Genomic DNA, 12,029 nt, shown 5'->3' with positions numbered 1-12,029 from the left:
TACAATGCGGTACTTTTGGCTTGAGTGTGGCTCAATGGAGTGTGTATTGGAATAAATCCTGACTGACTGTCTTTGAGTCCTAACACCAGACAGCTTCCCAGAAGCCTCTGAACTAACACACGAATGACAACACTGCTGGCAATAAGCCTGAAGGAGCCTTCTATAGGAAGTCCCTGTGTTTGTGTGTGTGTGTGTATGTGTGTGTGTGTGTGTGTGTGTGTGTGTGTGTGTGTGTGTGTGTATGTGTGTTTGTGTGTCCTTGAACCATTACTGTGGCAGATAGAATCTAATTAACCCTGAGTAATTCAATCATTCTGTAGCCACATTCAGCGATGAGTATGTGCGCACACACACACACAGACACACACACACACTCTCTCTCTCTCCCACACACACACACGCACGCACACACATGCACGCCTATCTCTAACTGCTGTTTTTGTTGGACCCTGGGGTCTGAAACCTGCAGTGTCTCTTGGTTTTTCCTCTCTCTCCCTCTCTCTATGTCTCATTCTCTCCCCCTCATTTCCCTCTCTGCTAACCAGCTCAGCTCCTTGGCACCGACAAAAATCAGCCCACAACATGCAGATCTCAGGTCTGATCTCCCCCGTAAACATCCATTAATCTTTATGGCTCACAGACACAAACAACTAAACTGTACTGAAACAGCTCAGAGCGGTGCTGCCACCAAGGTCTGATTCACTAAAGAATCTCTGACTGACATCATCTCTGATCCTTGCTCTTATCAGTGAAACAGGAGGTAGAGCTAAGACTTGGAAAGGCCACTTTAACTTTCTGGTAAAAACAAACAAGCGAATGAACAAACAAACAAAACAAGAGGAGTGGTAGCAGGTTTGCATCTTTATCACACTAAATACTGAACACGGAAGTAAAACTGCTACCGATCTTTCCATATAAAGTTAATCAAAGTGCCCTTTCACTAAAAATTTAATGTAATGCTTAAACTTTAAACATGTTCATTGCTGAACTCAGCGTAGCATTCCCAAAGTATCTCAGCATCAGCTCTGATGCATGATGCACTGGTGGATTAACAAAACAAGCAGAGCAGTTGTTAATGCACTAAAATGAACAGACCAAACAGTCCAAAGTTAATCATCCAAATAGCACCAGGGCTCGGACACCATCCAGAAAGCCACAGGAACAAAGATATAGGTAGAGATGCCATGTTACTGCTGTGTCTCTGCTCTTCTCTGTTATCTACACAACAAAGATAATATTGCAGCTACTGATGTAGGTTCTGAAGTCCTGGAGAGAGAGGGACAAAGCCGGTGTTAGAGCTGTGAATTCAGAGCTAAATCTCTGATCATCCATGTTTGAAGTCCTGAAACACCAAAGCAAGTGTTCAAGCTGTGAATTCAGTGCTACTTCACTGATAATTACCATCTTAAAAAAAACTTAAAAATCAAAGCTGACAATTCAAAACTTTCACTTTGAACCTCTCTGTCTTGAAAGTCGTATCACTGTCTTAAAACAAATCACTGAAAATCTCTGCTACAAGAAAAGCCAATGGACCAAAGAACAACAAAAAAACACAAAAGAAAATCAGGACTGTAAGGCTGTTGATGCTAAACTGCTGAGACAAACGCTGTTATTTCTACACCACTGCTCATCTGTTATACGATAAGAGTCATTAGACGATGCCAGAGCCAAGATGTTAATGCTGCATCGCTGACCACAATAGATAAGGCTAACCGTGATGTTAGGACATTAGAGAACCAGCTCACATCTCTCTTTACAGTTTCTCTCTTATCTTTAACAGAATTTCCAAAACACTCTGAAGTCACTGGAGAGAGGACGGTGCAAAGACTGTAAGAGTGTTACGGTGTGAGACAAAATGTTAACAAGTAAATCGGTTCAAATCCTCTCAGCTGTACTCACATGCTGCTGACAGAGAAGCAGGTGCAACGTCCGCAGGAGAGGAAGCCGGTTTGGTGATTTTCAGAGTCCCGGTGTGTGTGTGTGTGTGTGTGAGACGAAAAAACACAGCGACAGCGTGTGCGTTAATGTGTGTGTGTGTGTGTGTGTGTGTGTGTGTGAGAGAGAGAGAGAGAGAGAGAGAGGGAGAGCGAGAAAGGAAATGATGGAGAAGTCTCTACCACTGGCTCCACATTGGATTCAGCGTGAGACAGAGAGAGCAGTTGTACATAAATGTGTGTGTGTGTGTGTGTGTGTGTGTGTGTGTGTGTGTGTGTGCGGGTGGGTGAATAGAAAAGTGTGTGGGTATGCGGGATAGTGCAGAGAGACAATGTGTGTGTGTGTGTGTGAGTGTGTGTGAGTGTGTGTGTGTGTAAAGTCAGTCCAGTGATGCTCAGCTGCCACGGAAACAACAGATGCTAATTCTTTCTCTACTACATTTCTCTCTCTCTCTCTCTCTCTCTCTCTCTCTCTCTCTCTCTCTCTCTCTCTCTCTATCGTTCGCTGTTGCGTTTTGTTTGCCCCTCCCCCTCTTTGACAGCAGCTTGCTCTGGGGCGGAGACACATACACACATGCTCACGTGCACGCACATACACGCCTCCAACACATTGAAATAAATGTCCATGTGTGAGCACAGAAGCAAGCCTGCAAATGTGCACACACACACACACACACACACACACACACACTCGCACTGTATCCTCAGGTCACTCATGCAGGAGGCTGAGATGATGCCAGGCTCTCCTGCCCTACTTTGGCCCACGGACCCTGCCAACACACCACACACACTCACACACAAACTTACAATATATACAGTAAACACGACCATGTGCTGGTGCCTGACTGATAAAACTGTCTTACAGCCGTATTTTGGGACGCTTAACTGAAACTGTGCGAAAATAAACCTCCATGTAAACCACATAGCCGTAAAGGTCTTCATATTTGTACCTGTTACCAGCTAAATTAAAAAATTTTTTTTTATTGATTTACCATAAATGTGTCTGTTTGACATGGAAACAGAAAAAAGTTAACATCTGCCTTCATAAGTATTTGAACTCTTTTGGCTCTACACTTTTAATGATGGTCTCTGCATCTCCGGCTCTCTCTCTTTCTGTTTCCGTCTCTCTCTTTTGACTCTTTCCTCTTGTCTCTTTTCTTTATTCTTACTTTCTTTTCTCTCCCTGTCTCAATCTGTAATGAGTCTTTCATTTATGAAAAATCTTGCATGCACAAAAAAACCCTGCACTGATGCCAAAATCAATGAGTTATGCTTATTTCTCTACATTTTGTACAATACAGTTTATCAAAAGATATACTGTAACATCTTCTGTTGTTATCTAATGTATTAATTCCATGAAAATTTTATTTATTTTTATTACTTTACCTTTATTTCACCAGGACAGGCTCATTGAGAGTTATCACCATCATCATCATCGTCATGATCAATAGTTATCATTTTAATATGTTAATATTTTATAACATTATTTCGAATGATTGTCCAATGAAATCAAGAGAGAGTCCAAGTGCAATCTGACTCTGGATCTGACTGTGAAAGTGAACCACATCTTCCGTCTCTGTCTCTTTCTCCGGGTAAGCTGCAAACACACACATCAAAATCAGCAGATATGAACTTTCACATCATCAGCATCTACAGTAGCTAACTGTATCTGCCAACACACATCACTTCAATGCAATATGATCAGATGGAGAGAGAGAGAGAGAGAGAGAGGGAGAGAGAGAGAGAGAGAGAGACAGAAAGAGAGACAGAGATGGGGGGAAGGGTGATGACAAAGACTAATGGCTTTGGGGCTCATATTCCCCACTCCCCTCCTTCCTTCATTTTACATCTCAATGCTCCCTCACTCCTCTCCTCTGCTCTCCTCTCCTCTGCTCCCCTCTGCTCTCCTCTCCTCTGCTCCCTAGAGGAGTGTCGTTCCTCCATTCAGCAGAAAGCAGGGATGTTTCTGCTTTGTGCAGCTATAGTGCGGCCCAGTGGAAAACCACTGAAAAAGGGGGGTTTTCATCCTTAAATTGTATCTGTAGGCATTTGCACCAATGTTTTTCTTTCAAAACACATTTCATATTATTGCGTTAGACCGCCCTTTTGCACAAAAATTCCTTCAATACGAGTTATCAAAAACAGTGATTGGACAGGAGGTAAACAAATAAGTAATCCATACTTTTCAACACTAATGCTGTCCAGCTGACGTGCTGAAACTGACACAAGCACATATTTTATGTAACTTTACAATCATTAAAATTCATATATTAAAATATTCTATTTTAAGACAAAAATCTCTTCATTGGTACAGTTTTTGCTGTATTTTATCAGTTTTTTATTATTCAGTTTTGGCGCAATATCCTGAATATCCTATCATATTTGCTGTGGCAGTGACTCACAATTTCCCCATGGGGATCAATACAGCTTCATTTTAATTGCATCAAATTTGGCATATGCTTTGTTTTCATTTAGGTAATGGCAATCACCAGTTATAGTAAATGATTAGTTCTAGAAAAAGAAGTGTGTGTTTGTGTGTGTGCAGAAGTTTATTTCCAGAAATCCACACAGGTAAGTTCTATTGTACCTTTAATAATGCTTATCATTTAACTGCTTAACTTTACAGGTTTTATTTATCCATCTGTTTATAGTAAATGTGCTTGTAATACATAATGTCAGTAAGTAGTTGGTGTACTTTTATATATATTACTGATTATTTTTATATGTATGTAACAGCTGTGAGAGTGTGTGGCACATGGTTAAAAAATGTGGCTTCCCCAGTGTTAAAATCCTTTTATAAACATTCTTCTTGCCTTAGTGCACGTCTCCATCTCACGATTTACATGCATTTGATTTGCTGAATAAAAAACACTGACCTGCTGAGCCTGTTTCAGATGAATGTATGCATAATATAAATGTTGATACTGTATGAAACAACATTTTGTGCTCCTGGTTTAATATTGACGAAGTCTTTCTTGCTAGTGAAGCTGATTTCAGCTGCAGCGACATTCAACAGAACTAAGTGTTCTCTCCTTCTTGGAAACATCCTCTGTTACCAGGCAGCGCGGGGAATGATCCCAGCCTCCAGCAGCTTCAGTGACACAACTCAGTCGATGTACAGCTCTGCTCTAAAAATAGCTCTGCTGGAGAGGCTCATCTATAATTGACACGATAAAGCACAGTAATCCATATTGTTATTGATCAAGAGATCGGATTGCAGAGGACATGACAGGAGAGGGAAGGAGACTTGTAGGGGGGGGGGATAAAAATAGAACAGAAGGATCTCTTTTTTTCATGTGCCGAATCCAGGTTTAAAATGTCAAAATTGGAAAATGTTTGATCTCTGATTGACGGATGAAAGACTGACAGTGTCAAGGCAACATCCTGCGCGTCTCAAAGTGAAGGCCTCCCTGTCACGACTGGGGGTCGAGTTCCCCAAATCACTCCTGTGGATAGGGAATCAACCGGATGGTGTCAATCAGACACCTGAGGAAGGGAGGAAGAAAAGAAAGAAAGAAAGAATGAAAGAAGAAAAAGAAAGATATGAAGAAACAAGAAACAAAGAAAGGAAAAAAAGGAAAAAAAAGAAAGAGAGAAAGAAAATCTTGAGCAGAGAATATTCCAGCTCAGTCCAAAAAGTTTGTGTCTATAAGCCCAGAGATAGAGTCACTGTTAATCTGCTACTTAACAACTGGTAGAAGACACAGGCGCGCACGCGCACACACACACACACACACACACACACACAGGGGCACACACACATACACTGTGTATTAAGCAGGAGTGAAGATAATCCTCTCTGCATCACCTCAGTATTACTGCTGACAGACTTAAACACACCGCCTCTGTGCATATTGTGTGTGTGTGTGTGTGTGTGTGTGTGTGTGTGTGTGTGTGTGTGTGTGTGTGTCAGTGTGCGTCTGTGACAGTATAGCCTATGTGTAATCCCAGTGACTAATGCTGCTGTCATCCGGTGGGCATTACCAGTCCCACATCAGGAAACTTATGGCACTGGAGGAGATCACTTTTGAAGGAGAATGCCGCTGAATTTAAGCTTTCTAATATTCACTGACGAGGGCTGCTTGCTCACTTCGGCCATGCTGGGCCCTTATCTGTGGACTGGGGATTGAACCAGCAACACCTTGAGCACAAGGTGGCCTCCCTAACAGCCTGACTAACATGTTATTCATACAACAACAATGCTCTGGTGGGTTAGATGGAAAAGTTGCAAGTCTTGTGCTCTTGGCAAGGTGCATTCAAATTGAGTTTATAAATAATTTCTCTTGCAAGTCACCCTCTTAGTAATGCAATTTTTGTGCCAATTTTGTATGAATCTGTAGTTGTAGAAGTTGTGCGCCTTTTTCTAATAAGCCACTCCCACTGCCACCCCCCTTTTGCCGATTCATTCTCCACTCAGCCCCGCCCCACACAGAGCCTTCACTGTCACTAAAGTGCACTCCCTGGAGTAATACTATCTAATTACAGACAGAGCAGACAAGCGATTTCAGAGAGTAGCAGGCAGAAATGTCTTCATTTTGTGTTTGATCTATCCAGGATGTCAAACTGACTCGGCAGTGAAAACAGACTAAAAAGATAAACAGATCACAGCGTAAAAGTGAACCACCAGACCGCCTGGCGATCCAGACAGAGGACAGGGAAATTAAGTAGCAGCACTGTTCCTGTACAGCAGGGTAGGCGTATATTCACTGTAATCCTCAAAAAGCAAAAACAGCATGTATATAATTTCTTTAGCTAATGTAGAAGTGCTTACTTGGTTAATGACTGGTGTGTTGTATGTATGGTACTCTGCTAATGTTAGCTCCACAGGTTTTTGTGCCCATCTGATCGGTGTTGTCCACACCTTGGACCTCTAGAAAGCACTAAATATCAGCAGTGTGCCGGCCCAGTCCTCCACAAATTTGCCACAACCCTTCAGTCTGCTTCTCTCTGAAATTGCTCTTCCAAAAATTTGCTAATATTTCTTCAGAGAGTGCAGTTACTGACAGTGGGGGCTCCAAAGAAACCAGGTTTAACCATGACGAGCTCAAAATCCACAAAACCAGCCTAAAAAACAAAGGAAATATAAAACAAGAGTCTCTGGAGCACAGCCGTATAGTTCTCAGACTCTGATTGGAGCTGGCTGATGCTACGCTATGACTAGCCAGTCTGTGTGCAAAGATGGGACGTTTGAGGTGAAGTGCAAATTGGCATGAACACAAACACACACCTTGACTCACACACAGACACACACACACACACACACTCACTTGACCTCCACAGCCTGACCTAGCGTGAAAACTGTGGCCGCCAAAAAGGTGGGGAAATTTTTGCGGACCGACCAACCGACCGACCGATAGAGTGAGCTGTAGAGCTGCTGGTCACAGCGAATAAACTGCTTGACATATATCAAACCTTTTTGAAGCGACTGTTCAAAGCAGTTAGCAGCAGCAAAGCACTTATTCATCACGATGAACATTATCCAGAAAGATTACAAAGCCCTGACCATGATCAGAACTGAGTATTCAACAGAACCGTGTAATAACAGCTTTAATTTTCTCAAGCATAGACAGTGCTTGCTAAAAGTGGTGCTCATTAGGGCATAATATTTTAATGACCTGGAGAAGAAATAAAACAAATAGAAATAAAATAGATAAGAGTAATAATGTAGGAAAAAAAGATGGTAGACTTAAAGCAGGGTGGATGCAGAATCGAGGACTGCTATAGTGCAAATAAACTCAGATCTATATCTGCTGCATCAGCTTAAATCAACACACACACACACACACACACACACACACACAAACGCTGCCCTGGAATGCACCATATGCAGTTCTGCTCTATGCCATGCCGTGTTGCGCTTGGCCACTATTGGCACCCCGGTTAATATAAATAACAGGAGGAGACCTGCACACACACACATACACACAAACACACACACACACACACAACAGTCTGTGCACTCTCTCCTGGTGTAGGTAGTTATGAATTCCTGTCTTGTTGGCAGGAAGTGTGTGTGTGACACACAGCGTGAGCTGCTGGTCACTGCATGTGATCACCATGGGGAAAAGGACAAACATGGACCTCAGATTCAAACACATACACACACACACACACACACACACACACACACACACACACACACACACACACACGCGGAAACACACCCAACACTCAGCGTGGACAGAAGGTTTGATATAGAGTTCTTTCAACAGCCTCTGATGAGGTCTGCAGGAGAGTCACGACACACACACACACACACACACACACACACACACCTGTCCCAGAATAACCCTTCTGATTTGAGACATGCGTGCAAGCAAAATCACTCAACATTAAACTACGACAGATTGTTTGAATGCAGAGCAGTAAAAACTAGAACAGTTCCTTAAATAGAAATGCAGTTGTGACGTTCTGTCCTCGAGGACGTGACTGAATCTAAAACCCCGACAAATAAACTGAACCAAAAACCAAATAAAAAAACAAGCTACTGTACATGTCAGTCTGCTCCCACCAAGGCCAGCTGGATTACTGCTGACACCCACTGTCACTGAGAGCACTCGACTCTAACACCATCACTAATGCCAGGCGCCACCAAGCCAGACAAACGTGGACTGATACAAACCAAGCCAAGTCAAACTAGACCAGCGAGCCATTTGGATCTCTGGTTAGTGGGGCATCTGCAGCTTTCAGAGAGGCAGATTGACCTGGAGTTAAAAACCAATTTGAAAACAAACATAAAGATTTCAAAAGCAGCAAACGCATATTCTGAATCAATCAGTTTTGATATGTTGAGAACAATAAAACCTGTAATAGCTGAATTTTAAAATATTAAACATTTTTTAAGGCCATGAATTTAAATGATCTATTTGTTATTATCATCATCGTCATTATTGTTATTGTTATTTTAAGCCTTTTTCAAACTTAAAAGACAATATAAAGCTGCCCTGCTTAGACTTGGGACAGTCCAGAAGCCCCATTTTCCTAACAGTCACGGGCTAAAGGGACGGCTGGCTATCTATCCATGTTCAGCTCAGCACTTTTGAAACTGCATTTCAACACAAAACAAGCTAGCTATGTAGAAAATATTGCACAATGACCTTTGGATGATGTATGGCTACCCATTTCTGCTAGCATACAGATACGCCATCATACAATATGCTGTTTTTATGTTTCTCTTCAGCTTTGGTGCTAGCCGCTCATACCTGTGGTGTGTTCTGCATTGCGCACCCAGTGATCACCTGATGATCAAACAGTGTGGGCGGGACTGTGACGTGTTATTCCTTAGATTTTTTTGTTTTTGTTTTTGTTTTTGATGAGTTTGAGTTTCTGTATAGGTGCTGCTTTTTTCTTTTGTGTATTCAGTCGTGGTGCTGATCACTGCCCATGCTACCTACCTAGTTCTTCTGCTCCAGCCACTAAGTGTTCAGACCAGCAAATGTAAAAGATCTCAGAAACTAGATTTAGTCTGATTTAGTCACTGTTGTCTTGCACCTGTCAGCATTAGAGTAAAGCAAAATGCACATTTGTTTGTACAAAAATGAGACCAATTATTCTCAATCAAAGAGCCTATTTTAATGATGGTTTGGGGTTCCATAGTTTCTTTACAGCCTGGCATTCCTGCTGCTATTCCTGCATTAACGCGTTAATTATTTGGTTGCCAGCCGCTGCACCATCACATGCAGAAAACCTACAGTCTCTGTTTAGACAGTCTCTTTGAAATTAGAATTCCCCGTGCTTTACTTCATCATCTATGGATTATTTGGCTCTCTCATGCTACATTTGGTGAGGTTTCATGCGGCTGTTAGGAAACCCCATTAGATTGTGACAATGCCTGGCCCATATTAATGTCTTTCCCTACTTGTACATCCTTTTAAGGATTTTTAGGATAATTTTCCAGCTCCAACTCATTTTTTTTATTTTTCTTCCTGGGGGTCTGTACCCTCCTCATTTCTGTCCAAAGGTTTTTCAAGTTTTCATGTGGGCTGGTGATACTATTTTCTAAAATAGTGCACTACTGGTGTTTAAAGCTGCCTCTTCTAATCCTTCAATTTCTAGTTGTTGGCTCAGTATCTTTTGGGGTTCTGAGAATACTACTTTCTCTCTTTTTTCCATCAAACTTTTCAATACAAACTTCTCCATCTCATACATATGGATCATATCCCTCATTTTCTCTGTGTTATATTCCCCACTGTGCCTTTTAGTCTGTCGACATGCATTTTCAAAACGGACTTAACAGATTCCCATTGCCTCTTGTCAGCAGCCTGAGGCCTTTTCACACGCGTTTTCTGCCAGCTGATCTCAAAGAGAAGTCAGAGAGTTTGACTTCTCTGACTGCCAGTCGTCTTCAGTGCTGATACCTGCTTCCTCAGGACTGAGTTTGTGGGACCTGATGTTTGCTAGCTGTCGCTGGCCAGACCAACTGTTTAACTTACTAATACATGGACACTTTTACACACACACACACACACACACACACGCACACAGATAGTCTGCAGTGGTCTCTGCAGTAAGCACATTTGCAAGACAAAGTATCTAATGGAAATTTAAAATGCCTGTCATTAGCAAATTCAAAGTGAATCAGAAACCAGGGGACCTGATATTGTTTATCATGCTGTTTTTAATATGTGTGTGTGTGTGTGTGTGTGTGTGTGCGCGCGTGTTAAATTTAATATCCAAGGTCCCACACCATAGTAGCATCCTCATCAGTTGAACCAATCAGCAGTTATGACCTCGTTTCCTAGGTTACGCCCTTCGCAGCCATTCCCAGCAGACGAGTGTTCAACAACCACAGTTCTTGGGAACCTGACTCTGTCTGTTTATAGTGTGCGTGTGTGTGTGTGTGTGTGTGTATGTGCATGAGAGAGAGAGAGGGGGAGAGAGAGAGAATTTTCAAGTATTCTATAAATATAATTTGTAGGGGTGTAACAATTTATTCATTACAGCGAACGAGCGATACAAGTATAAAATTTTCTGATTCAGCCTCATGGATGTGCTAAAATAAATAAATAAATAAAACAAATAAATTCCTTTTGGTCAGTGCTTTTCTTCTTCTTAATAATATCTGAGTAATCCTATTATCTTGTTTTTTTTTCCACATTTCAGAAGGAAAAAACATGGTCTCACATTATTGCCTGTGTTCATTAAAAGTTCTGCAAGTTCTGAATCAAACCGTTGTCATGAATCGCGGTTTCCAAACTCAAAATGAAGTCTTAAATCACACTCTCAACGAGTGAATCGTGAATTCATTTCAGTCTCTTTTAAGCCAAAGATTCACGCCAAGCCCTACAAACAAGGGCTGTTTTAGAAAATAAGGATTTTGTTACAAGCAAACAACAAAACCAGTGAATAACAGTAACACTCTAAGCTTAGTGTCCGACATACAACCTCAGCAACACCCGTTCATTCACACCTCAGCACCCTTCCAGCCAGCCTGTGCACAAAATAAGCGCAACTCCCCTCAGGGTGTGTCACTGTGTGTGTGTGTGTGTGTGTGTGTGTTTATCTGTTTGTACTCACCCTCTGGTCTGTACTGTGCTACTATGGTAACGGTCTGTCCTGCATTCTTCAGAGCTGCAGCTGCCTGCTCATGTGTTGCACTGGACAGGTCCACACCGTTAACCTACACACACACACACACACACACACACACACACACACATGTATACACACAATTACAGCCCATGACTTGGATCAATAGTAATAAATGTATAGTGACATCAGCAGGCCACGGAAAACACAGTAAATCTAACTGGATCAATATCTGACTGGTGACAAGTTGTGTGTGTGTGTGTGTGTGTGTGTGTGTGCTCTATAAAAGCCTGTTTTATAGAAAGCATTTCATTTCAGTGCTTGTTTACATAAATGTGTAATTTCCTCTGGGAATTGGAAATACATCGAGGCTGTCGTTGCTGTTCTACTGTCCTAAGACAACTCTACATACTTCCTGTTTGGGCGCTGGCTGAAGAAAATTAAAGCCATATTTCACTTTGACAGAACATTCACATCTTTAACACACACATCCTTCACTAGCTATGATTGATGACTGCCTGTTTGCGAATCAAATGGAGGCAAGGTACAGTAAGAACAGAGTATATA

At 41.9% G+C, this 12,029-nt stretch overlaps 1 protein-coding gene across 5 annotated transcripts in view; it reads right to left on the bottom strand.

Moving 5' to 3' along the window:
- Positions 1 to 12,029, bottom strand: part of LOC115357821 (discs large homolog 1-like protein) — a 127,179-nt gene that overhangs the window by 25,810 nt on the left and 89,340 nt on the right. For 4 of the 5 annotated variants that reach the window (XM_030049533.1, XM_030049535.1, XM_030049536.1 and 1 more), the window contains one exon: positions 11,451 to 11,553. In XM_030049533.1, coding sequence (XP_029905393.1) covers positions 11,451 to 11,553 — 103 coding nt within the window. Of the gene's footprint in view, positions 1 to 1,899; positions 1,964 to 11,450; positions 11,554 to 12,029 lie in introns of those variants that run through there. The other variant, XM_030049538.1, reaches the window with a different exon arrangement.

The sequence above is a fragment of the Myripristis murdjan genome, chromosome 4 (genome assembly GCF_902150065.1).
Source record: "Myripristis murdjan chromosome 4, fMyrMur1.1, whole genome shotgun sequence".
Taxonomy (NCBI): domain Eukaryota; kingdom Metazoa; phylum Chordata; class Actinopteri; order Holocentriformes; family Holocentridae; genus Myripristis; species Myripristis murdjan.
This window is presented reverse-complemented; position numbering and strand designations above follow the sequence as displayed.